The 27,805-nt window shown below is 41.1% G+C and overlaps 2 protein-coding genes, 1 long non-coding RNA gene and 4 other non-coding genes across 7 annotated transcripts in view; 5 read left to right on the forward strand and 2 right to left on the reverse strand.

The window, feature by feature from the left end:
* LOC108604023 overlaps positions 1-18,790 on the reverse strand; it is a 31,852-nt gene extending 13,062 nt beyond the window's left edge. Inside the window, exon 1 of the long non-coding RNA XR_001915336.1 lies at positions 18,700-18,790. This is a non-coding gene — a long non-coding RNA (uncharacterized LOC108604023). The remainder of the gene's footprint in view (positions 1-18,699) is intronic.
* Positions 9,861-11,780, forward strand: LOC108604020 (luciferin 4-monooxygenase). The gene is made up of 4 exons (XM_017993266.2): positions 9,861-10,109; positions 10,157-10,551; positions 10,602-10,718; positions 10,774-11,780. The coding sequence occupies exons 1-4, from the start codon at positions 9,969-9,971 to the stop codon at positions 11,738-11,740; spliced, it is 1,620 nt and encodes a 539-aa protein (XP_017848755.1). The 5' UTR covers positions 9,861-9,968; the 3' UTR covers positions 11,741-11,780.
* Positions 15,788-15,860, forward strand: Trnav-cac. The gene has a single exon. It is a non-coding gene; the product is annotated as a tRNA-Val (tRNA).
* On the forward strand, positions 16,368-16,440 carry Trnav-cac. Its single transcript has one exon. It is a non-coding gene; the product is annotated as a tRNA-Val (tRNA).
* Trnaa-agc lies at positions 16,736-16,808 on the forward strand. Its single transcript has one exon. It is a non-coding gene; the product is annotated as a tRNA-Ala (tRNA).
* Positions 18,791-19,448: 658 nt separating the features above from the next.
* LOC108604019 (putative uncharacterized protein DDB_G0282129) overlaps positions 19,449-27,805 on the reverse strand; it is a 37,663-nt gene continuing 29,306 nt past the window's right edge. Inside the window, exons 3-5 of the mRNA XM_017993265.2 lie at positions 24,343-24,446; positions 21,296-22,452; positions 19,449-19,631 (exon numbers count right to left, since the gene is read on the reverse strand). Coding sequence (XP_017848754.1) covers positions 19,568-19,631; positions 21,296-22,452; positions 24,343-24,446 — 1,325 coding nt within the window. The 3' untranslated portion in view covers positions 19,449-19,567. The remainder of the gene's footprint in view (positions 19,632-21,295; positions 22,453-24,342; positions 24,447-27,805) is intronic.
* Positions 26,865-26,938, forward strand: Trnat-agu. Its single transcript has one exon. It is a non-coding gene; the product is annotated as a tRNA-Thr (tRNA).

Consider the following 27,805-nt stretch of genomic DNA (forward strand, 5'->3'; position numbering starts at 1 on the left):
GAGCTCTCCCAAGTTATTTGAGCGTCGTTCGCTCAACCTGATGCGCCCACTCCAACTGCGAATCTCTCTTGGGGCTGGCGCCTCTCTGCTTACAAATTCTCGTTAAAATCAAAAATTAGCTGAGAACTTTTGAAGCAAACAAGTTCACTGGCTGTCATTAAGTGTTGTGGGCTGCTTTAGCTTTCATTGCTCTGCTGCTGCTGCTGCTGCTTGTCATTTGTCGTTAGCCTGTGACTAGGCTAATTTTCAAATGAAATTTTAAGCAGTTGGCTTACAACAGAGAGAGAGAGAGAGAGAGCTGAAGTCAAAGTCAATCCGTTTAGAGCGCAGGGCAGAGGCAACGATAAGCTGCATGCAAAGCCATTCAATAAATACCACAATTTTCTATCAATGCATACACACACACACACATGCACACATATGTGCATTTGTATAAATGTAAATGCGAGTACTTGGATATATTGGCTGCTGCTGCTGCTGCTGCTGCTGCTCGTTGCCATTGTATTGGCCATAAAGTATTTTTCATTTTATTATCAATATGTATACACACTTATATATATTATATATATACTCTCGACTCTAGCACGACTTTCCATTTTCTGTGTGTGGAGGCTTCTTTTCATTTTTACGACAACGACAACGACAAATAAAATGTGCATGATTTTATGATCTGTTGATATTCCATTACAATTTTGTAAATATTTTGCTGCTGCCATCACACACACACACACATACATCGATATAGATATATGCACACTCGTATTACTTTCAATAAGTACATGTGTATGTGTGTGTGTGTGTGTGTGTGCGCTTACAATAGACTTACAAATACATTCCGTATAGTCGTTTGCACACTCGTTCCCACTACACTTGGCTCATAATTCTTGCTAGAATTTTAAAAGGATGCGAATGCTTTTGGCTAAGGCAAGTCCTGCTAGAGAGCCACACTTGTCTACAGTGCGCATCCAGTGCTGCCGCATAAGCTTTTTTCAAGCTGCATAACAAATATTTGAAATATGTTTAAGCTTATGAAAGCCTCAAATCTAGCATATGCTAATAATTATAATGACAAATGAGCAGAAGTTAGAGTTGTATAATAATAAATATATGCCAAATATAGTAACTGCTTTTTTTTTAATATTTATATAAAATATATCTACATATAATTGTGCATGTATTTTCTAACCAAGCGATTTGTGAATTTAAATAAAAGTCAAGCTTGAACATTAACAAAAATCATATAAAAAGAATTAGTACGCTAAGCTTGGCTAGAAACTTAGCTAGATTAACTAATAGCTAGCTTATTTTAGCTATTTTTTAATCAGAATTTAGCTTATTTTATTTAAATAAAAGTCAAGCTTGCAAAATATCAAAAATTATTCCATATTGAGTGGAAAATTGAGAGATTAATTAGTAGCTAACTTATTTTAGCTTTTTTTAAAATCAGAATTTGGCTTATTTGGGGTGTGTGGCTCAACAAATGGCATCAAATAAAAGTCAAGCTTGAGCCATATTAAAAGTTATTCCATATCTTAAGCTAGAAAGTTGCGAGATTAAGTATTGAGTAGCTTAATTTAGCTTTTTTTTTAAATCAGAATTTAGCTTATTTGGAGTCAACAAATGGCAACAGATAAAAGTCAAGTTTGCAAAATATCAAAAATTATTCCATATGTTAGAGTGGAAAATTAAGAGTTTAATTAGTAGTTAACTTATTTTAGCTACTTTTTAATCAGAACTTAGATTATTTGGGGTGGCATCAAATAAAAGTCAAGCTAGCAAAATATCAAAAACTATTCCATATGTTTGGCTGGAAAGTTGCGATATAAAATATTGTCTAGCTTTATTTTAAACCGAATTTAGCTCATTTGGGGTGTGCGGCTCAACAAATAAAAGTCAAGCTTGCAAAATATCAAAAATTATGCCATATGTTTGGCTATTTATTTTAGCTACTTTTTAAACAGAATTTAGCTTATTAGGGATGGGGGGGCACAACATCTGGCAACACTGCTCGACAGTCTGATTGCTTTTGCAGTACAGTGCGAGCGAGAGAGCGCATGAGTGCAAGCGAGAGCGCAACAATTTGCCAAGCATTTTTGTATTTTTGAAGCTTATTTTTTATCCAATATGCACAATGATGCTTATGAAATATATTGCTTATGAATATACATACTATAAAACGAGTACGTGTGTATGCATGTGTGTGTGTGTGTGTGTGTGTGGCACACGCTCTTCATTGTGCTGTTTGTCTGCTCGTCCGTCCGCTTGTCTGTCTGTGTATCTGAGATTATTGCATATTATAGGCTTTACAGCTTTACAGCTCACACACACACACACACACAGACACACACACGTACGCACATGTAGACACGCACACAGTTGACAAAGCATTCAAAGTTCACACAGCCAAAGACAAACAACACGCATTTACTTGCTGTCTCTTTCTCTCTCTCTTTCTCGCTTAAATTTTTAACAAGCTACGCAAATTTGCTGTACAAATTTTAGTTGAATTTTTTATTTAAACGCAAACAGCAATCGCAGCAGCGACAGCAACTTGCATAAATGATTTATTGCCACAAACAAAACGGTCGCGTATTGTGGCTGCCACTTCAGCTGCCATTTCTAGTTAAGCATCCAAAAATTTGCGCCCGTGACCAAATACAACAAGGCACAGGACAAATTTGTGAGCAGCAGCAGCAGCCGACGCCGACGCCGCCATCAACGTCAGCCGCACTCGAGACGAGCCAGAGTCGCCGCCTCCGCAACCTCGACGCACACGCTCGTAAAATTTTATATCGAATTTTACGATTTCTGACGCAAAAAGTGAAACTAACCATTTCGACATTAGACATGAACACACAACTTGCTGAAGGGGGGAGAGGGTGGGGGAGGGTGGAGTGTGCTTGGGAGCTAAAGCAGCACAGCTATTGCCAATTCAGTTGGGGCAGCTGGGGCGTCAACGAGCGAACAAACGTCAAGGATGCTGTGCATATTTTTTCGGTCTACCCAAGCACCCAAGCACTGCTCACCCCCCCTCCCCAGTCAACAAACTGCTGCGTTTCGTTTGCTCTGTATTTTTTTTACTAGCGTTTGCTTTGTTTTTCGATTTTGGTGATGACAGCCAGAGCGACATTAAATGCGGCCCCGCTTCAGTTGTTTGTCTCTCTGTGGTCCAGGCCAGCAGCAGCAGCTGCTCGCTCCTCGTTTTGGTCTCTCATATTGATGGTCATAGCCGCCGTCAATGCCAGCAACAGCGACAGCGACAGTTTTGCAAACGCGAGGAGCCAAAGCAAAGTTGCTGATGCTTTAATTTTCATTATTTTTATAATTTTTATTACTTCAAGTCAGTAATCAGTTAAATAGGAGCATCAATTAAACGACTTTGACTGCCAACTGTTTACTGCTTTGTTAGCTGCTTCGACTTTCTTCAAAAGCAGCAGCAACATTTGAATTTAAATAGTTGAAATTAGTGGCAGCAATTTAAACTTCAGTTTTTCTAGAAATTTTGTTGCAGCCCTCGCTTGTCGCTTGTCGTCTGCTTAAGCCCATGTCCTTCCTTTGACAGAGCTGGAGCCAATGTCTATTGAGTCTGCTCCCAGCGGCCATGTTGAGTCAACATGCACTGCTCCCCACTCCTCTTCTCTTCTCTTCGCTCGCTCGCATGTGTTTGGCAAATCAATGACTGGCCGGGTGTCATTAAACGTTTGATCGTTTAATGCTGCCCACAGCTGCTGCCGGCGATTCCGATTCCGACTACAGCTTCAGAGCTTCATTCAGCTACTGCTGTAGTATATATTGGGGGTTTGGCTTGTTCGCTTGCCCCACTGCTTGCTGTTTATCGTTCGCACTTCCGTTGGTCAACTTCCTGCAGCAAGGACAAGCAGCAAGCAGCAGCAGCCCGCAACGAGCATCAGCGTGAAGAGCAGCAGCATTGGCTGCTGGCTTATGTCAAGGCACAGTTGTGCCATTGCCATTACCAGCATATCTCTGGCTGCTCCTGCTGCTGCGTCGTTTAGTTGTGTGGTGTAGTTTTTGGTTGGCTATGACGTGTGCGCGCGGCCATTTTCCTTCTCAATAAATTAAGCGTAGTTGCTAATGGGTTGTTTTGATTTGTGAGGGTCGAGAGGATGATTGGTTTAGTTGCTCTGGCTTGGCCCTGTGCGTTGTTGGTTCCTGTGCACCTTGAGGTTGCTTGAGTTGTGTGTTCGAGGTGTTTTTCGTTGGTTTTGTGTTTGTGGCTCTGAGTTGGATTTATGCATGAGATGATTTGATGGTCGATTCGGTCATGTTCGTGTGGTCCGTGTGCCCCAAGTGTGCGGGTGTTTTTGTTGGTTGGGGGTTCCGGTGTGTCGTGGTTGCGTAGTTGGTTGCTTAGGCTCAGGTCTTGTTTATTTGTTGATATGATTGGGTGTGGGGATTGGTTTGATATGTGTGTGTGTTATAGTGTTTGGTGTGGTGTTTGGGGGCTCGTCGTTGATGCTAGTTTTTATCGGATGATTTCAATTTGGCATGTTGCTGCGTGACGGTATTGGACGATTCATTTGATGGGAGTGCCTTGTTTATTAAGAGTGCCTTATTGAATTTGTAATGGCTGACTGTATGTAAGTTTTATGGGGGTGGCGAGCTTGTTTGGAGTGAGTGAGAGTTGGTGTGTTTGTTTGTTAGTGTTGATTTGTTGGAGTGTTGGTATTGTTTTATTAGTGATCTCTCTCTGGGTGGATCTATCGTGTGTAGCTGGTTGTGGTGTGCTTTTTGGTGCGCTTTGTTGTTGTTGTGTTGTAATGACCAGTTGTCTTATGAGATTTATTGGGACTTTATGCTGGTATTAAAGGATTGTGTAGGCTCAGGTTTGATTTGTGAATAGTGTGAAATTTTTGATGTAGTTGAGAATGATGTGATTTTTTTCGGGGTTTGAGGTCTTGCTTGGTTGTGTTACGTTGTTGAGCGCCATCTAGCGCGGCTTCTTTAGCAATGCTGGAGTTTTTTATGTTATTCGTGGCGTGGTATGTGTAAGTATATTAGTGTGGCGATTGAAGCTAGGTTGTGGAGTTCACTTTTTTGGGCGTGATTGGACAGGTATTAGATTGTCTTTTGCATTAAGTGTGCAGGAATGATTGGATCGTATAGAGTTTTGTGAAGAACTATCTTGTGTAGATGCAGTGAGTCGTTTGATTATCATAAGCTTAGTTACTCGTTTTGGTCCAAGTTGATTTCGTGTGGTGCTGTGCGTTCAAGAGGGTTATTTGTGTTGTATTATGTATGAGGGTTTTTGATCTTGGCGTTAACTCGTGAGTTTGCAGTAGGTATTGACTGAGCCGCTGTGGGGTTCTGGGTGTAGGGGATTGCAGATGCTTATGGAGTTGGGAGCTGCATAAGCTGTGCGGACAGGGCGACTGATGGGCACGGAGGACAGGGCATTGCGGTACGGTTATGGGGTTTTGGGTGTATTTTATTGGATTTGACTTTATATGTATTGTTCTATTGTTTGTGGGTTTGAGGCTTTGGTTTGGGTAGTGTTTTTTGATTTAGGATTGTTTTCATCTCTCTTGTACCGTTTCTTATTGCTGGCTCGCTGGCTTTTTTTGTTTTTTCTTTTTTGCGGTGTTGTCTTTTGTTTTTGCTTTGATCTGTGTTGTTTGTGTGTCTGCTCATTATTATGTTTTTTCAGTTGATCGTTTTGTGGTCAATTAGCATGTCTATTTAGTGGTTTGTGTGTTGCGTTGGTGTCGGCCGTTTCTCTGTGTCTCGTGGGGCTTTCATTTTGTATTTTTTAATATGCGTGTTTGATGTGAATCCTTTCATTTTTCTTACCGGGTCTTTTAGGGTAGTGTGTGTGGTGTCGGATTCTACATCTAATAATGTGCTTCGTCGGATCTTTTTGCGTTTATGCGATAGTTGCTTTGGGTGCTTTCGATTTTGCAGCACAGTTGGATTTAGCCTTTTATTGGAGACGAAGTTGCAAGCAGGGGGCGGGCGGGCGTGCGGCAAACGCATTTGAGGATAACCAAAAGGTGCTTTTATATGCTTAATGGAAAATCTAATTTATGACCTATGGCTTTTCTTTTCTGTTCCGTTGCGTTTTCTTCGTCGATGCCGCAGACATTTGTGCTTTAGATTTGTATTTGTCCTTTTTGCAGCTGGCGCTAGAGCAAGTCAAAGCTGAAGCTGAAGTAAAAGCAGCAGCAGCGCCAGAGCTCAGTCTATGCTGAAACAAATGAAGATTAATGCGAATCGAATGTGCTGCCTGTATAAATGTGGCGCTCAAAATGTGTGCGAGTGTGTGTGTGTGTGTAAGTTGAATTGAGTGCAATTCCTTGCTGCTGGCCACACACTATTCAAAAATTAAACATGCTGAATGCATTTATAATTTAAATGAATAACCCACAGTCCGTGCCCATTGCCAGTCATTGGTTTCTTTTTAGAGCTCAGGCCCAAATCAAATTGCATGTCATTTCTCTACTTTCGACTGAGCCGAGCGGAAGTTTTAGCGCATAAATTTGACTGGCAGGGCTGCTCCCAAGTCGTTTCCTCAATGGCCATAACACAAAGAGGCGGGCGGGCGTACTCATCAGTTCCAAATACACACAGTCACACATGCATATGTGTTAATGTGTGTGTGAGCACGGGCACGCAATAAATTGGCAAAAATTATGTTTCACAAAAGTTGCCGCAAATTGCGCAATTCGGCAAAAGGCCAAATGCAGCAGCAGCAGCAGCAGCAAAGGCATTGGGAAATTGACGGCGATTATCGGGGCCGAAAAATAGTTAGTTTGTTTGTTCAACATTTTGTGGCAGGCAGTGCAAAAAGTGGGCGGGGCTGCAGGTTTGCGCGCTGCTGCTCTATTGGCATTTTAAACGTTATCGAAAAACTAACCGAAAAACTCCAAAAACTAACGAAGGGTGTTTTTGTGAGCTCAAAAATTTATAAGCCCCAAATGGGTGTAAGTGTGTGTCTCTATGTGTGTGTGTGTGTGTGCGTGGCAACACAAAAGTTGCAGTTGCAGTTGCTGCTGCTGTTGCTGTTGCGCTTTTTGCTGCTGGCTCGCGTACACGTGCCCTGAAACTTGCAACCCCCCACCCCTCGTTCCATCGTCTCGCTTTCAGCAGTGTGGCGCTCAATTTGGAGCAAAGCGGAGCAATTAAGTGTAAAAATGCGAAACACATACGCGCAAAGTGCAATACACACACACACACACAAGCACAAGTGACTGCATTAAAGTTGCATGCAAACAACTTACATATACACTTTGACTTTTAGTCTTTAACGATTTGCTAGGGAGCAGTGCGCATATATATAAAAATAAATTAGCAGCGATTTGGCTCTGGCATAGCAGCAGCTATATAACAAATTTGATAGCTGTAGCTTTTATAGTTGCTGAGATACTGTAGCTCATACAGACGTTCAATTCTATATCGACTCAGCTATATACTTTATATGCTCTACTACATTTGTATCTGTCTCTATATTTGCACAACTTTGTTATACCCTTTGCGTTTTCTTTATAAAAAGTGTATCAAAACTCTGGCACACTTCATGGCTGTGTTGCCACAACAACGTAACGTTGCCCCGCCCAGCAACCGCACATAGAGATTGCCACGCATGTTCCCATGGCCATGTCACCTTCTCTCTAAACGAAATGAGCAGCAAATTGGCAGTAAATTTGTTTGCTATTTTTCTTCTGCTTCTTCCACACTCCGCTGACTGAATGTATGTTGTTATTTTAGTAGTTGTTGTTGTTGCTGTTGCAGTTGCTCTCGCTGTCGCTCTCGTTGTTTTTGTTTGCAGCAGCAGCCTTTAGTTTTTACTTTTGTTGCATTGCAAACAAGTTTTGGCATGCACTGGCCAAATAGCCCACGCTTTGGGCTTTGGGTGGGAGCTGGAGCTGAAGCTTGCGCTAGTGTTGCTGGTGTTGCTGTCGTTTAGCAAAACACGCAACGACAACAAAAACACGGCGCTTGGGCTATCGCTGCGGGCGATTCCCCCGACTCCCACCAACTGCTCCTCAGTTCCATCCCCCCGGTTGCCACTTTGCCATCACTTAAACTTGTTCGCTGTGCAAATTTAATTTTTTTTTGGTTGCCGACTGAGATTCGGATTACATGCTAGGCTATTAAACGATGATGCTGCCGCTGCTGTTGCCGCTGTTGCTGTTGCTGCTGTTACTGCATCCGAATCTGGTTTTGGCTTTGGCTTTGTGCATTCGAGCAGCGACAACATGGCTAGGCAACAAGCTACGACGCGATGCGAGCAATAACTCGAAATCAAAGCCCAGCAGGCAGCCTGACACAGACTCTGACTGTCTGTCCGTCCGTCCGTCCGTCTGTACGGCTGTCTGGCTATTCGTCCGGCCACTTTGTCATGCATTTACTGTGGTGCACGCCCAGCGTTGAACTCGCGACCCCCTCCCAGGCGTAACCATGTGTAGCCAAGTGGTCATCATTTACTGCAGCTGCTGACACGCGCTGCCCCCCGCCACGCCCCCCTAGGCTTATCGATTACCACAGGCAACAAATCGTCGACACACACACACATTCAAACACAAAGGCTCAAGCGTGTTTGACTATCGTCGTCGTCGTCGATTGAACGCTTTTGATTAAAACAACTAGCAGTAAAATCCACACACCGAAAATTCCACTTGCACAACTGCGGCCCCGGATCCGGCCCCCGCCTCTGCCCGCAGCTGCATTTAGGCCCTAGTTGCTGTCGCTGTTGCTGTTGCTGCATCTTCTAAACCGGTTGAGTCAACAATTTTGCAAAAACACACATTTTGATTGGGCCAAATGGTTATATATTGGCCTGGCCAACATGTTGAATGCTCTAGCCTAAGGGCCGAAGGTGCCAAGCTAAATTTAATTAAATATTTATGAGCACGGCGTGTGCAATTTGATAGCTCATAAATTTAAAAAAAAAATATATATACCAATTAAACCAATTAAATGATTGCCAACACTTTATTATGTTAATGTGAGTGGGGCGGCAAAAATAAAACTGCTAAGCTGCTTATAGAATTGCAGTTGAGTTGAAGCAAATGAGTATAAAATAATTGATATAATTTAGTGCTGTCTTTGCTTGCAGATACCAAATCAAAACTATTTTTTTTATATTTTTATTATAGCGACAATAGTTGTTTAGTTATTAATATTAGTGTCCCAGCAGTTTTTATTAGCAGCCAATTGTACGTTACAAAAAATACGTTAGGCAAGCTTGCCAGATTATGCACAAGCCACAGCAGCTAGAGAAAAATACGTTAAAAGTTGTTGCCAGACTTCACGTTGTAGCATATATAGCCAAGTTTCAACCCAAGCCAAGTTTCAACTCTTAACATAACAGCAGCGCTGTGAAGCGCAATAACTAAGACAAAAGCTGCTAGCTATAAATAACATTATCAGCTTTGCTTACAGTGCGTTTAACAGCAACTTGTCCCAATGTTAATTTGAGCATACGATTGCGCTGTTCTGCTAACATTACAGCACAGCATATTCAAAGGGGAAAGCTGCCATATAAAATACGCGTATTTAATTTTAAATATTTAATTAATTGTGCTAGAAAACTTTTAAGTATGCAGAAAATTCATAAAAAAAAGGCTTTAATTGCTACTATTTTTGCAGATTTTATATTTATAAATGCGCAGCTGTGTTTGTTTGTTAAGCGGCATACATTGCTTTGCTATTATCTAGTGCTATAATTAAGTTCATGTTGTTTGTGTTAGATGTTGATTGACAACGAGTAAACGTATGGCTATGAATTCTCTTCGAATCGGCGGGGGCTTATCACCAAACATTTCATATCTATGAAGCTTTTGGATTGCCAGCTAGATATGCGGGAGCGAACTGCTGTTTGCTGATAAGTTCCTTGCACTTGGGGCCAGGCCAGTTGCTAAACGACTCGCAAAGCGCTTGGACCGAAGGCCCAAAACCAACGCAGCTCTTATCTCTTATCAGTGGCTAACAACAACAACAACAACAACAAGATGGAGGGCGCTACCACGCATTTCGATAAATATACAAAAGTTTGGAGTGGACCAAGGCCGGCGCATTTCTTTGATGCGGATTGCTCTATAGGCAAAATATTGTTTGCATTTATGCGCAATCATCCGACAAGTCTAAGCCAGGTAAGGAAATCAAAGCAAAGACTGGCAAATATTAAATTCTTATGCAGATTTCAGATACGGAGGGCACAGCGCTAACCAATGGCGAGGCCATTAGCTTTGCCATACGCATTGCGCAGCACTTGAAGTCGATGTCGCTGCGCCAGGACGATGTGGTGGGCATTGCAGCCACCAATTCCACGTATCTAATGCCTGTGGTGCTGGGTTGTTTACTCAATGGCACGCCCTTTCATGCTGTTAGTCCATGGCATGATGAAGTTACTCTCAAGCATTTGTTTTGCATCACTCGCCCGCGTTTGATTTTCTGCGATGGTTTGGCCTACGAACGCTTGAGTGCTATAGCCAAAATGTTAAAGGCTCCAGTTTATACATTGAAAGATCATCGCCTGGAGCTGCCGCGTGTGGAGGATTTGCTAGCACCCACCAAAACTGAGCTGTACTATGTGTAAGTGTTGCAAATAGTTTAAACTGCCATTTAATTAATTCTTAGTATAGTCCTGAGGGTCTCACGCTGGGCGGCGATCAAACTGTTGCCATTCTCAGCACTTCAGGCACTACGGGCATGCCCAAGGCTGTAACCATCTCCAATGCTGCTTGTCTGTTTGATTTTGGGTAAGTCTCATATGCAGTCCATGGACGCCTTGAGTGAAATTTGTTTGCTTCGCAGCTTTGTTACTGGCCAAGATGCGCTGCTTTCATTCAGCACCATTGACTGGGCGCCTGGTCTATTCAACATGCTCTACAGCTGCTGTCATGGCTCCACTAGAATCATCACAGATCGCGCTTATACTCCAGAGTATTTGCTGCAGCTGGTGGAGAAGTATAAAGTGACGCTGTTGACGCTATCACCACAGCAGGTGGCCTCACTGGTTAAGGCGCCCACTCTCAGTAAGCAGCGCTTGGCCAGCGTCAGATTCATAAGCATTGGAGGCGGCAACTGCTATGTGGTGAATCTGCTAAAGCTGCAGGAGTTTCTGCTGAATGGACAAATATCTTATGGCTATGCGCTTACTGAATGTGGTGGCGTTGCTGCTAATATGGGCGTGGCGCGCCCCTCATCTGTAGGCAAACTAGTGCCAGGCATTAAGCTAAAGTTACTCGACGATGCGGGACGCAGTTTGGGACATGGAGAAACTGGTGAAATTCTAGTGCACACAGGCAAGCTATGGAATGGCTACTACGGCAATCCGAACGAGTCCAAGCGCATGCAGGATTACCAAGGCTGGTTTCATACCGGCGACATGGGCTACTTTGATAACGAAAACTATTTGCACATTGTGGAACGCAAGCGCGACATGCTGCGCTTCCATGGCGCTCAATACTGTCCCTACGAGCTGGAGCAGGTTATAGCGGAGCTGCCAGATGTCATAGAGGCGTGTGTGTTTGGTTTATGGAACGATGTGGATGGTGATCCCGCAGCTGCTGCTGTTGTTAAGGTGCCGGGCAGTCGACTAAGTGAAATGGATATTGTGGAGTATGTGGCCAAGCGGCTGGTGGTCACTCACAAGCAGCTGCACTGCGGCGTCTTCTTTCTGCCCGAGCTGCCCAAAACTGGCAGCGGCAAAGTGCTGCGGCAACAAGCGCGCGACGAGGCGCTGGGCAAGAAGTGGAGCGACTATCGCAATGGGCACTAGTACTAAAGCTAAGCTAAGTAGCTGTTAAGTTAGCATGACTCACAGTGCACAGTGACAATTAATTAATGTTGCTATATAATATATAGAGATCGGAAATAAAAGCACTAGCCAAATAGCGCAGCTATTCAGTCAAGTATTATCGCTTGCTTATCATTCAGACTGATTAGCAAAGCTCGTTCGACAACAGTTTGAGCAACCCTCGCGCTTATCGCTAGACCCCACTCACTTTCATTAGCCGCAACCCTTTGGGGCTCTAAATTACATGTGTAATATTTGATTGACAGCAGCTAAAGCCAAGTTGCATTTGCTGTACGTGATCTTGTCAGCATTGCAATTGGATACTTTGCTCCCTGCAACTGACTCATGGGTGCGATTCCAAAAATAAAGTACAAACAATTAACAGCGCACTTAACAGAAATTAAATTCAGCTGCGCATCGCTGCATTGATAAAGATCGCGCTGCTCTTAAAGCTGATTGACAGTTTAGGCCGCCCCGGCTGTTGCTTTATTCAATGTCAAGTTCATGAAATGTGATACGTTTTGGTATAAAGCATTACAATCTTTTCTTTTCTTTGCTCTTCAATTCAATTCAATTCAAATATCATTTCTTAAGCTACATATATGTCATTGATCGTGGGCGCCCACCCGCCTGCTCGCCTTAGCTGAGCGAGCTGCTAACGCTGGAATGTTCTTTGGCAAGCGGCTCTCTGCCAGCTCAGGCGTATCAAATATGCAGGAAGTGCAAGGCGTAGCCAATTGCATTAGTCTCGGGACGCCAGAGCAACGAAAACAACATGTCAAAAGCTGCTTGGCGCCTTGGCCTGGTCAATCCCATTGCGCGCGCCTCTAACTCGGACAGCAACTCTAATTGTCATTCAAATACCAATTATCATTTGTCTACGTGTATATGGGGGGCATGAAGTAATTAAATGCCTAACTGACTGACTGAATGACTGACTGATTTCTGATCACAGATCGCTATCTCGTATCTCTGCAGTATAATCTGTAACTATTTCTGCATCTGTAGCTGTTGCTGCGCTGATTAATTCATTAGCAACTGTCGACCAGTTTGTCAGTTGAGCAAGCCCCATATAGGGGCCCTGGTAATTGGCATTATTAATTGTCTAGAAAATGAGTGAATACAAAATTGTTATTGCTGTTTAATATACAAACATTAATTTATAAATGTCTGTCTGCGTAGCTAAAAGAATTATTTAATTAGTCTTACCATTTGCATATGTCAAAGCAAACAGACTCGCACCCCCACCCCCACCCCACTAAGCCTTTGATAAATGTATTTAGCATTAAACTATGACATCTAATGCAGTAAGTCATGCTGCAGACTAGAGAGAGCTGAGAACTTAGAGCTCAGTTCTATTTTTCTATACATTAAGTACTCAAATGACAACTAAGAGATTTAAATCATTTTAGAATTTAAATCAACTAAGCATTCACTTGACTTAACTAAAACTAAATTCTAGTTCAATTTGAATGCACTCTGAGTAATTCTGAAGAGTAGAGAGAGTTGAGAACTTAGAGTATATAGTATAGTTATATTTTGCTTTGCAATAAGTACTAGATTTAAGTACTATGCTAAAAGATTTAAATCATTTTGCAATTTGAATCATTTTGGAATTTAAATCATCAATGCATTCACCCGATTTTATTCAAACTGAAGACTAGAGAGAGTTGAGAACTTAAAGCTTATATTTATTATATTTCATATATATATATTTATATTTTTCTCTATAATAAGCACTCTTATTTGCTAGAAATGTAAAATGATTCATTTCGGAATTTAAATCATTTTGGAATCATTTTTGTGTCAAATCTGAATTTGAATTAAGCTCAGAAATCAAAACTGAATTTATTCTTCGACTTTTAGTTCATAGAAAATGCATTCTTTGATTTCTAATTCTAATTGAATGCAGCTTAAGTACTTACTTCAGTTGATTCATTCACTATTGAATGCATTCTTTTACATTTCTGACAATAGTTACTCATGTTTTATTTTATGCTCGCTCGTTTACAATTGACTTACAAGTTTGACATATTGCCAACGACATGGGAACAGAGTCGCCACTAAAATTGAGTTGAGAACACAATTTATGGCGCTTAAATTGCAGTCATGCGCGCATGAGCAACAAGATCAACGCCTCATGCAAAGAGCAAGAGCCCTAACCCCTCTTAGTATATCCGACTAATGCGAGTTGCGGCTTTGGGGCGGATGTTTGGTGTCAAAACACGCGCAGACCGGCGCGTTTCCTTGGAATTTTCCTCAACCGGACCATCCTTACATCTGCTGCTGCTGAAGAGAGTGAGACGTGTGTATATCGTTCGCATCTGATAATTTATGTAAGCAACGTGTTTGCCAGTGAAAACAAACGGGCGCGCATCGATGCAACGATCGATGGATGGATCGATCGATCGGTCGTGCGAGCTATAAAAATAGAGCAGCAGGCAAAGTCTTTGGCCTGCCGTTTGCGTTTTTATCAATTTGTGTTAATTTCTAAGCACGAAACGAGGCGAGCATAGATCATAAAGCCATACCCAACCCCAAGACCAAGAGCAAACCCAATCCATGGCCATGGAACAAGAGCAAGAGCGCAGGAAATTTACATAATTACCGCTGGCGGAGCGTTTGTGAGGCCGCCGGAACGTGTCAAAATGAAAAGTGTTGCATGATTAGAGCGTAAATTACGCGGCTGTGGCATAAATCTGAGCCACAACTTGCAACACGACAAGCAGCGACGCGGCAAGATAATCAAATAAATGTTGCGATTAATAAAGATGAAGATGCAAGCAAAGGCAGAGGAACTGCAGACTAGGGATAGCGAGCTGGCATGAAGATGGATGTGCGCGCTGATGGGGAGACAAAGCAGCAGGAGCGGGTTTTGCTCTCTCTCTCTCCTGGCGCCTGCAGCGTGCGAATTTCCAGTTGTGTGCCCGCCTGTTGTGGGAGGTGTGAAAGAGATAATGCTATGTCCAACTGACATGTGTTCCATGTAGTTGTTGTTGCTGCTGCTGCCCTGTGTTGCTGGCGGGCCTACATGACACATTGCTGTTGTTATAACTTGGTCAATAATAACAGCGCTGAACAGTACAAGATGCCTGCTAGCCAAGCTAAGAAACCGGCTAAGTTGTTGCTCATTTTCGCAGATCGCGCGATAGACACAATTCTTAACACGTTGCTGCATTGCTGGCCCCGCGGCAATCATCGGCGCTGCTGTTGTTAAGAGCAAAGTGTTGTTAGCCAACTGCAATCATAGCTTGGCAGTTATATTTTAGCGGTTTCATATTACCGTTGGCCGTTGGCCAGACGCGGTCAAGGTCTTACCCAGAAAACATGTGCCAAGTGTCGCTGTAACTTTCATTCACACTCCAAGCCACTCCAAGCCCATCCGAGAGTTGCATTCCATTCCATTGCAGCTATGCATGTAAGTAGTTGACTATGTTGATGCATTTCCTGTCGCATGCGCCACATAAATTAGTTTTCCATGTTCACATGTCACTTGTATCGCCGCCAGCAGCTTCAGTAGTCCGAACTCGTTTGCATTGCGGGTGTTCAGCATTCAATTCAATTGATTGTCGCTTATCATTGCCATTTTGGCAAACCGAACTAACTAATTGCCTTTTTCATTTGGCTCAATAGTTGGCTTCTTAACTCTGAGCCTTCCTTCTTTGGCTCGCAAAGCGGCTTAGTGCCCTTGAATTTGGTCAGTTGGGTGGCCCAACTGAAATTTGATAAGCAAGCCAGTCAGCCACACTGTCAACTGCTGCCAAGCAAAACAATTGTATTAAATGCTAAGCAAATTCCTCAGCATTCAAGGCACAACTCATGGCATTAGTTAACGTCTTGGAAACACTTTTACTCCGCTTATCGCACTGCCCATAAATAAAGCTCTTGCAACAACATTGTCATTAATTTTCCTCTATTTGGAAAATATGCTAATTCAAACACTGATTAATTGCAGTTGGCATTAAAAGTGAATCGCTTTGGTTGAGTCTCCGACTACGAATTCAGTTTTAGGCCACTCGATCTTCAGCTGTTTCCGTAGTGTAGCGGTTATCACGTGTGCTTCACACGCACAAGGTCCCCGGTTCGAACCCGGGCGGGAACAAGTCGCAGAATTTTTTGCATTTTTTTTATTTTATTTACATTTTTTTTACATGTGTTTTAACATTGCGTGCAGCTGCCAACTTCCCGATTTATTAACATGTCTATGCCTGTGTGTGTGTGTGTGTGTGTGCGTTTTGTTTGCTTTTAATGAGCTTCGGTTTACGAGCAATTTAGCTGTGTGTTGTATTTATAAATATTTCCAACCCTCACGCACCTATTTTAACGATGCGCCAATGTCAGATCTGCTTGAGTTGCCTACTGACTGACACTTTAACAGTTTTCATTTCATTTATTGACCTCAAGACTTTTATTGCACTCAGACGCTCTTTGAGGGGTGCGCCCTCCCATAGCGCATTTAATTTAATGCAAGTAGGCATTTAATTTTTATGCGTTACGTTGACGGCTTTAAACAAAACACTTATTACTGGGGCTTTATAAATAGCACAGCTTTATTATTGATTATCCTTTAAGGCATGTAATTGTCCTGCGAGCAGGATTATAACGGTATGTTTCCGTAGTGTAGTGGTTATCACGTGTGCTTCACACGCACAAGGTCCCCGGTTCGAACCCGGGCGGAAACAAATTTACTTTTTAGCTTAATTTGTGCAGAAAATTAAAAAACTAATATGTATAACTTTATTTTAACATTTTACTTTATATGTAAATAAATAATATTCCTTTAATATGCAGCATATCTACATAATTATGCAGACTTATTTAATGCTGTTCACTCAAATTTATTTACATTAAATTCGTCGCAGCAAAAGCTCCATAAAAGCTTTTAGCTTACAGCTCCATAGAGCAAAAAGTTGCAGCGAAGTTACATAAATAGTTGTCAAGCCCTTAAGTAATTCTTTAGCTAGCATAGAACTACAAGGGGATGTAGCTCAGATGGTAGAGCGCTCGCTTAGCATGTGAGAGGTACGGGGATCGATGCCCCGCATCTCCAGTTGATAATAACTTTTTTTTTTACTTTATTTAATTTATTACTTTTTTTTTTTAATTTATGATTGATGCTTACGCTTCAGTAGCAACATAACGCCATCAAAGCATTTAAAAGTAGCGCGTTTAGCAATTATGCTGGCTACAAACAAATTCACACGCTCTCATTTAACTCCACAGAGTGCGACTTGTTATGCAATCGGGTTTAAGCTTTGTTGGTTAAGCAGGAAGAGCAGCTGGGGCTAATCCAATTAAGCATGTTCATTATAGTCTGCGCAATGCAGGCCAAACTAAATTCTCATCAAGGGTGACAGTTCCGTCATTTGGCAGTTGATTGACTTTTTGTAACAAACAAACATTAAAACTAAATTCTTGAGGCTGACCATTAATCAAAGTGAAAATTAGTAACAAGCTAGTCTAGCAGATTAGCTTAATAAAGCAGATTTCCGACAGATATTAGTGCAGTTGTTATTTATTAGTCGCTTCCGTATACAAACTCTGTATCTAATCTCTAACGCCCAATAGGCAAATCCTACTGCCCACTTGCATGTGAGTTTGCTTATCATTTGCATTGCCAATTGGCATTGGCATTTCACATATTGCATCAGTCTGTGTGATTCAGTCAAAACGGTGTATTCTCTATACGTCACGTAGACAGTCCAAACACCCATTCAAATACTAGAAATCAAACACTGAATGTCATACTCAAATGGCAATAAATTTGTGCAAAAAACACAAACAAAAGCAAAAGCAAATAAATTCAACTTATAAATAGATCGATCGATTCGATTGCAGACGTAGGCGAATTGCAATAGTTCGCAACGAAGCAAAACTACTCTGCATTTTATTGTTGTTTACGCTGTGGCAAACAATATTTCAATTAGAAATTGCAGAGCTAGGCATAACAAGTTGGCGATCAGCTGACTGTGATTACGGCAAAAGTGAAAGGTAAACAAAAACAACGGCAGTTGATTCTTCTCTCTATCACCAAACTTCTAATCAGTCAATTAGGCAGACAGCTCTAGCTGCTGATATCAGCACAATGAACGCTTAACGACCAAAGAAATGGAAGAGAGCGCAGCAGCGTTGGAACTGCTGATTATGTGGATAAGCTCTAAAGCGGCGGCTCTCCCCAAGAATTGCGCGTGCCAAGTAACGCGTCATATTCATCAAGAGACACACATTTATGCTTTTTGTTGATGAGTGAGCAACAAACTACACTAAATTAGCCAATCAAAGCGACTTTTGCTTTTGTATGTTGCCAAGAGCATTTATTGTCTGATATGTTTGCTCTGCGTTCGTTCTGCCTCGTGTTTCGTCTATTCATGCGAAAAATTCAAGAGTGTATGAATGAATGTGGGAACTTGAGCGATCAGCGGTTCAGCGGCAAAAACAAAAATACAGCAGTCACAATTTCGCAATTTCAAGGCCTACGTGACTTGTCTCACACACATGGAGAACTGGGTCTGGGTTTGTCTCTGGGGTGCAGAGTCTCCTTTCTATACGGGGGCGCTCTCGCACTCTAGCAATTTGTTATATTACTATTATTTATTCAATTATAGACGCAAACTGCACATAAACATTTGCACAAGAGTGCGCGTGTGTGTGTGTGCAACTCGCATATACCACATGATCTTGACTGTGGTCACACGTGCTAATATTACGTCAAAGGTCTTTGGACTGACATTAAATGATAGAGCGGAGCAGAATGCTGCTCAGCTGATAATACACACACACAAACAAATAGTTAACAGCTGTGCAGGTGAGAAACGTTTGCTTGTCAACAAGTGAATGGCAATCTAAACGAAGCAGCGCTAGAAAGTGAACTGTGCATACGCAAGCAGCGGGGGTGGGGGTACGAACATAGCTTAAAAGAAAGAGTCAAAGAGCAAACTTACCGCGCATGCATAGCTCAAGCGTGTTGAGGTTATATTTGCTTTATTTTGTTATTATTACACTTTGATTAAACGTCGCGCACAAACAATTGATTTAAATCACTTTAAAACATATGCCTTTTATGCTATTGAACTAATTAAACACATTGCACACAATTTTACACTACAATATACTAATTTAATTACATTATTAACAAATTTTCACTGCGTATAAAAAACCGAGTGCGCGCGTGCTCTGTTTACTTTTATCTCTCTCTCTCCTGTGTCAAGTGTCATCCAGCTTAACAGTCCTGGCTTAAAAGCTGTGACCTGCGCTGTATCGATAGTTCAAAGCTATCGATTATGCTTATGCCATTCGCACATTTAATTGCAAACTGCACACAATTTAAATATAAATAATTTATGGCACGCCTCCTCCCGGCTGTTACATGTATTTGCTCAATTTAATGATACATTTTTTTAATTTTTGATAAAAAATTTAAGTTATTCAGAGCAGCCAGCGCTTTTGTTTATATTGTCGCGCTTTGGGGCGTCGTGTTTTTTGCCCAGACACAAACATTTCACATAAATTTGTAGCTTATTAAGTGCTTAAGGAATGAAATACGAGCAAAAGTGATTTGAAAGCCATTCGAAAAATAAAAACACTTTAGTACATATATTAATTTCGTTTTAAAATATGCCTTAGCCTCGTATAATTTATTAGCTTATAAATAATTTGTTTGTTCATAGTCTTCATCATATATGTATGTAGCTGTAAAATGTTTAATACAAATAGTAAATGTCTTAGTCTATTATATATACAATTATAGAACTCATTATGGCTATCAGATCAGGAACTATGGCTTGTGTGCGCTGGTGGGGATCCGTTTATTTAACGATTGGAGGTCTTTCTTAGCCAATATATGGTCAGCTGCTGGATTATCAACAATTGGAGGCTGCAAAGTGCGTCAAAGAAATAAATATTAGATGAATTTTAGAACAAATTTAGTATATTTAAAACGAAAATGAACATTAAAATGAATTGCATTCCAGAGCACCATTCCAAAATCAAACAATTAGATCGGAACATAATTTGAAATTTCTGGTTTTTTATTTTTGTTGTATTGGCCAGACGTGCAAAGAATATTGCTGAATAAAAGTTTATAAATAAATTTGTATTTTTATAAATCATGCAATTAAAATGAACAATGCTAACTACTGTTGCCACACCAGTCTCTTACCATTATACGATCAACGATCAAAATAAACATTTGAAATAGATTTTAGTTTTTAGATTTTATTATTATTTTTTAGTTGTAATATTTTTTTTGCGTTCATGCTGTTGCTATTTTCGTTGTTCTAGTTTCGCTTAATTCACTAAGGTTAGTCCTAAACTTAGAATATAATTTTATAAATTATGGGCTTTAAGTAATAAGTATAATAAATAATTAGTCTATGTTATAGAATTTGTAAAAGATTTGTATATTTAATAATTTCACGCACATTTCGCTTAAAAGTAAAGTATTTCTCGTTTGACATACATATAAATTAAATAAAATTACTGGTTAGACTAAATTAACAATTAAAATACAATATTTGATTTGTGAGTTTTCGTTTTGCATTTGCTTCGTTTTTCGTTGGCTTCATATCTCTGCAGTTTTATGGCTTTAAATATTTATAATTATTTTCCAACAAAAAAATAATTAAATTACTACAAACTGAGAAACAGCGAGGTTCGACTTCAATACTAATACCACAAAAAAATAGCAATTAAAATGACAATTGACAATGACAACTGATGGGACTTTTAAATTGAATATATATACAAAATCAATATGACATGCAAGCTATTCGATTTATAGAGATTTGGATATTACAATTTCAATAATTTTAAATATATTTTGCAAGCTTTGTATAGAGTGGCTGTATTTTTGAGTATTTTGTTTCATAGAAAAATGTAGCAGAGACTCAAGTAGACGGAAATAATAGAAATAAACTTAAAGTTGCATAAATATGTTATGTATATAAATGAAGAAATTTATAATGATTGCTAATTGTTTATGTGAAAACAATTACTCGAGACTCTGTTTCATGATATTCTTTTAAATAGTTTTGCATTGTTTGATTGGCTGCATCAAAAATACTTTTTGAACCACAGTGCTTGTGTATATAATAGATAAGTATGTGTATATATGTGTGTGTTTGTGTGTGTAAACTTGCAAATTACAATATTGCATACTCAAGTCAAGTGATGTTGCTGGTGGGTGTTGCTGCTGCTGCTTCATATTAACAATAAATACAACGATATGTTTATAAATTGCGCTATAAATGCCTTGAGACTGTTTTTAAATCAATTAATCAACATTACACACTTTGTACGTTTCAACAAAAAAAAAACCAAAAAGTTCAATTTAAATTTAACTAAATACCAAAATAAAATAAAATAGTGAAATTTTGTTTTGTATTATTAAAAAAAACACAACAACCAAAGAATTTGCAACGGTACAAAATGTGAGCAATGTATTGAAAAAGTTAATGCCAATTAAAAAATTAATAAAATAAATAAATTTGGATAAAATTCGTGTGTAATAAAATTTAGAATAGCTTGGGGCAAACTCACAAATCAAGATCGTAGTACTGCGAATCGTCGCCAGCGCCGCTGCGTGCATCTTCATAGCTGGCATCCTCATGTGAATCCACGTCGTCGTCCTCGGCTGCATCCTCCTGCGCCTCAGCGCTGGCTAAGCTCATGCGCACATTGCGCTCAACACGATCGCTGGTTTCACTTAAAGCCAGCGCAGGCATTGGCGAGCTGTGCTCCCAGCTGTTGCTGCCAGGCGTAGCCAAACTGCTGGCCATGGTGGTGGAGGTGCTGGTGGAGCTGGGTTCGATTAGGCGCTGCCGCTTGTTGTTCTGGCGCTTGTTGGCTAATCGCTGCTGCTTCTTGGCAGCATTTGCTGCTTGGCTGCGCTGTCTGCCGCCCTTTGTAGATTTCTTTTTGGCAGCAGCAGCTTTTGGTGGCTTCTGCTGAGCAGCTCGCGTGCCTGCAGCTGCATTGTGTTGCTTCTTCTTGCCACAATCTGGCGGCGGGCCACCAGTAAGCGCTGCCTGCATGCGTCGCTCCTTGCAGAGCTGCGCTTTGGGTCCAAGTTTGCGCATTTGTCCAGGACCTGCAACGCGTCGCTGGCAATTGTGCTGCTCCTCATGCTCATGCGGGCGGCATTTGCGCTTTTTATGCTTTTTATGCTGCTGCTGCTGCTGCTGGTTGCTACTACTAATGCTACTGCTAATGCTACTACTATTGCTACTGCTAATATGGCCGCTGACGCTTTGACTACTGTTGCTAATACTAATCAGGCTAACAGGAACGTTACTGCTGCTGCTACTGCTACTGCTATTACTACTACTATTGCTACTCCCGCTGCTGCTGCTGCAATGTGGCAGCGCCTTGAAGTGCGCCGCATCGATGAGCTCGATGAGCGGCTTGCCTGTATCACAGAGTTGGCGCACGCCATGCTTAACGCGATTGGCTCCAAAATTCTTGGCTATGAGCTCCTCCACACGCTGCTGCGGCACCGTTTCGGTAATTGCATTTGTATAGGTGGAGAGCTTGCCCAATGTTCTGGAGGTTGGAATTTGCGTGCGACGCGGCGTTCCATGACGATTGAGCGCCAAGTAGAAGACTCGCTTTGCATTCGAGTTGTAGGTGGAGGAGTAGGTGTTGTAGTTATGCAGCTCCATGTTCTCGTTGAAGACACAGTCGTCGGTGAAGTCTTTCTGTAACAGAGTGGGAGAGCCAGCATTAAATCAAATGACTATGAAGTGAGGACTAAAGACAATTGAAGACGCCCTAAGAGCAGCGACGCCAAAGGGTTCTCATGCTAATGCTTTGTACTTTAAATGACTGCAGCTACCTAAAGTTGGGGCGCGCGGCATTTGGATAAAGTATCTGTTAGATAAATGTGCTCATTATCACAGGATGTGCTCGCTATCGGCGTTTGCCATCGGATAGACAATGAAACTGAAACTGAGTCTCGCTCGCCTTGACTCTGACCCAGACCCAGAACATAAAGTTGCCTACTTTATGAATGCCACATGACAGTCGCAACAAAAGGACGACGACGACGACGACGACGACAACAAGTCGCCGACTTTAGGTAGAAATGTAAATTCAGCCTTTGGCTGCGTCTGGCCTTTAGATGCGCCGCTGCCGCAGATCAAATTCAATTAACAACATTGAATTAATTCGCTTGTCGAGCAATTAAAATTGTTGCAGCCACTGCAAATGTCGCCGCTTAAATTTAGAAATTAATCAGACAAATGCAGCGTTGCGCCAATTTGATATGAAATGAGCCATGCCAAGCTAGATCCCCTCTAGAAATATGTTGACGCTACAAATTTTTGACATATGCTGACGACAACAAAGTGAGCTCGAACTATTTTTAGTTTGAAAATGTTAAAATTGCAGCTGAAGCAAATGAAGTTGTAGCTGAGCTGAGCTGAGATAAATTTGTAGCTGTGGCCATTAGCGCGCGCCAGCTTATCAAACGGCGCCAGCTGGGCAAGGGTCAGCTACAGCGATAGCGCAGACACCTACAACTCAAGCACTTAGCCCTAACAACAGGATAATAACGTTGATAACTGATTCATTGGCCTGCGGCTCTTAGACATTGCCTTAAATTTAAAGCTGCGGGCGGTCTTGGGTTCGATTTACAAATTATGCAAATTAATAAGCAAACAGCATTTTGTAAACATTTATATATGAGTACAACAATTTTAATTGCCTGCTAAATGCTCGTGACCATGACTCAGCGCGTCTTAAACGAAAATTTATGAATTGGCAAGCGCTGTGGCATTTCAATTAGCTTGGCCCGTAAGGCAATCAGCTGCCTGTGCCTCGGTGTGGTGGTGGTCACAAGACTTAAGCCAAAAATAGTTTGAAATAAATATTTACTATAAATATAAACAAAGCGCAGCAAGTTGTTATTTCTTATGCTGCAAACGGAAATGCAACACTGTTGCGCTTTTCAATTTCCTTTCAACAATTTGTTGCCTGCTGCTGCTGCTGATTTGGTCGCCAAAATAAACAAAGCGCCGCCGCCCAACAAACAACAAACGCCCACTTGACCAACTTAACGAAAATGCGCGCAATGTGTGCAAAGTGGCAGCGGCGCCTTCAAAGAGCTTCGGCTATAAAGTTGCCCCACGCTGCAGCCGCATCAATCAACACATAGAAATTGTATCTGTGAGTTGCGCCGCTCGCCTGACAGATTTGGCACAAACGCGTCTATTTTGGTTGACGCAGGCGAAAAGGTCAAAGTGCCATGCAGCGTTGCATGCAACGTGTGGTAAGCACAGCGTGAAATGTGTAAGAGTCCTGCGAGCTCGACCTCGCTCACTCGCCACTTGACATTGCAACAAAAGGACGCACAAGGGTTGCATGCCACACTTGCTTGCCTCGCTTTGTGTTTGTGCAACGCACTTAATGCAGTTATTTATTGCCTATTGATCCTTTGTTTGTTTTTGTTTGTTATGGGAACAAACGACATTTGCCGCTTGACTTAAGATAACGCCACATAATTGAAATTGCGGCCACAGATGGCGCCACATGCGCGCTATCAACTTATTTAATTTAGTTGTGCTAAATGTTATTAGTTGCTAACTTACCGAGGCATAGGCTGCGCCACATGCATCCATGCAGAGATACAAGCAAGTGGCCACACTTTGTATCTTAATGCGTCCCACATCCACCGTGGAGCGCTGTAGTATAGCTGCAAGTAAAGTAAAAGCAGAGCGCATATTAATTAATGAATCAATTGCCAGCAGCTAAACAAGTAAGCGTCATAAAATTTCTAGCAGCAAACTTGCATATACACTTTTTATCAGAATTTTTTTGTGCGCGTTAATAGTTTATTATCGATTTTCGGGGTAGTAGCTGAGGAATACAAATTTTAAAAAATACTCGCAATTTGCTGCGTAAATAAAAGAACTTACATACCAAATTTGGTTGCTCTAGCTCTTATAGTTGCTGAGTTCTTGTCGCTCATACAGACGGGCGAACACACGCACATTACTATATCGACTGCGGGCAATATAGCAAGCTATATACTAAATTTGGTTGCTCTAGCTCTTATAGTCGCTGAGTTCTTGCTGCTCATACAGACGGGCGAACAGACGCACATTACTATATCGACTGAGAGCAATATAGCAAGCTATATACCAAATTTGGTAGCTCTAGCTCTTCGAGTCGCTGAGTTCTTGTCGCTCATACAGACGGGCGGACAGACGCGCATGTCTATAGCGACTGCAGGTAATATAGCAAGCTATATAGCAAATTTGGTTGCTCTAGCTCTGCTAGTCGCTGAGTTCTTGTTGCTCATACAGACGTACAGACATACGCTCAACGCTATAGCGACGCAGTTTGTCTTGCTAAGGATGCCACGCCTACTGCTGCTTGTTAAATACATCTGCACAACTTCGTGACACCCTTTTGCATTTAACAAAGTGTATAATTATATAAATAATAACAATAAAGCTGCTTGATTAGCCGCCGACCCAGAACCAGTTGTCAGCCCAAGTCTGAAGAGCCTTTAATTAAATGTCCGACACTTTCGGCGCGAGCTGTCAAAAATTTAATATTTAATCAAGCAGGAGAAATTGCAGCAGCTTAGCAATGCATTAATAAATAAATTTAAAATTAACTGCAGCTCTACTAAATCTCAGTCACGACTGCTGTGCAAATTTGTCAACTCTATATTGGCTGCAAGGCTTTAACTTATGATGTATCTAAAGGTTAATTAAAATTGCCATGCACTTGAGTTGGCTGCAATTCAAGTTCAGTGCTAGAGCTAATAAAGGTCAAACCACTTGTGTGGCCTGTGGACCACCCGCTCCGGCTGCTTGTCAATGTGCCAGTGCCAGTTGCAACTTGGAATGCCAGCTGGCCAAAGTGTGTCAGCACTTGTGGCACACACACACACGCACACAAACAGATACACACACTTACGATTAAAGTTTCGTTCGTTGAACCTTGTGCACTTATTTTTCATAATAAACATGATTTTTATAAATACGCAGCTTGTTATGGGAGTCGATTGAGTTTGTAGCAGCTGCTGCTGCTGCGGTTGCCTTCAAAGCAGTTCATAAAATGCAGCAATAATTATTATTAGTACGCGCTAATGCCGGAACAGGCTACTGAATCGAGAAGTTCAAACATTTGAGTGGCCACTTGACTGACTGATGGTAAAATTGATTTTTGACGCCCCAAACTGTGCGTTGTTTACAGCTGCGCCCCTTAAAAAATACAAAGATACAAAGCAATTCATAGAAGAGCAGCAGCTGAGCTACTGACAAATTTTATGAGCTATGGCAAATGGAAATTGCCAGCGCATGTTTGATATGCCAAAAAATATGCTGATTAAAAATACCAAAAATAGGCAAAACTTTGTTACTGTTGTGTTTATGGGCTAAAGTACGCCCCATTGTGCTGATATTGAATTTGTGTCAGCTAGATAAGCAGACGCCGCTGCGGCGCGAAAATTTATAACATAAAATACGCATTGAGTAGTTTACGTATCCGCAGCGTAGGCCACAAACAAAAATGCACTTTGCTGTTTTATTTACAGCACGGAAATTATAAAGTTGCAAGCAGCTAGACCGACTGGATTTATAAATTTCTTAGCCCCAATAGCGTTGCCATAAGTAATTGATTTCAATTTTATGCAAGCAAACTAAACAAATGACATGCCAAACGCTTCAGTTCATTTGTTTAAGCGCTGCAGGGCGTGCTAGAAAAGTAGGCGTGGCGTTTGACAGCCTTTCACTTTTGTGTCTGGCACTCTTTGGTGTTGCATTTCACATTTTGAAACTAATTCTTGCGACGTTCGTGGCTCATTTAAAAAGCAATTTGTTTTGCTCGACTTAGCATAAGTAATTTTTCTTGTTTTTTATCTTACACATGTTTCAATGTGTGTGTGTGTCACACAAATATTATTTATATTTTAAAATCTTGTTGCCAAAGGCCTTTGAAAATAATTTCTAATGTTAGTGAAGCTATATTTAGAGCAAAGAGCAATTCTCACACACACGCGTACAAGCGAAAAAGCAAAAAGAAGCAGCAGCAGCACCACCACCATCAACCAATTGCGCTGTTTGCTTCTAGTAGCGCTTTATACGCAGCGCTAGCATGTGGCGCCGTGGCTTAGTTGGTTAAAGCGCCTGTCTAGTAAACAGGAGATCGTGAGTTCGAATCTCGCCGGGGCCTTAGCAAATTCTTCATTAGAAAATGTTGCTTAGTTTTTTTATTTTTATAAAGCAATTAACTTAAGCGTTTAGTATGTTGTTTTTGCTGCACAATAAACAGCTGCTGCTTTTATTTTTCGATTTACAGCTGTGAAACAATTAGTGTTCAATAAATGCGCTGGCAGCTAACAATTCGATCAGCAGTCGGTTCATTGAACCAACAGGAAATAACCAAAAAATAAATAAAATCTTTGCTCAATATATATTCAAAATCGAAATTCATGGCACGCGCCTGAGCTGCTTTAAATTGTTCACATATTAAGCACGTACAATGACCAAAAATTATTAATAATAATGCAGCTGCAACAAAAGCACGCACTGACAATAATTAAAATGTCAAAATATAACTGAGGTGTTCAATTGAGTTATATGCAGACTCTCAAATGTGGCAAGTTCGAAAGGCTGTTTATGCTAATGAGACCTTAATTTCAAAAGCTGACATATAGTAATGACCAAATTTATGATCAGTCGGCTGCGAGAGCATAAAAAACTTATTTCATATGCACAGCTATGTAGCAATACATTTTATTGTATTTATTTTTAATTATGCTGTCAATAAAATGTGTGACATTTTTTAAAAGAAAATAAAATTTATAGTCGCTTTTGTGTGAGCTCAAACACACACAATTTCAATTTGAACTTTTGTACTACTGTTGGCCGCTTGTTATATTAAAATTTATGAACTTGTCTCGACTATTTTGACAATCAAAGAGTGGCGCGCATATCAATCAAACAGCAGCATTGAAATTGCTGCTATTAAATGATAATTAGTGGCAATGTTATTGAGCTGACTGCTCGTAAATCTTCTGGACTGAAAATAGTGGGCGGC

This window comes from Drosophila busckii, chromosome 3R (assembly GCF_011750605.1).
Source record: "Drosophila busckii strain San Diego stock center, stock number 13000-0081.31 chromosome 3R, ASM1175060v1, whole genome shotgun sequence".
In the NCBI taxonomy this organism is placed as follows: Eukaryota; Metazoa; Arthropoda; class Insecta; order Diptera; family Drosophilidae; genus Drosophila; species Drosophila busckii.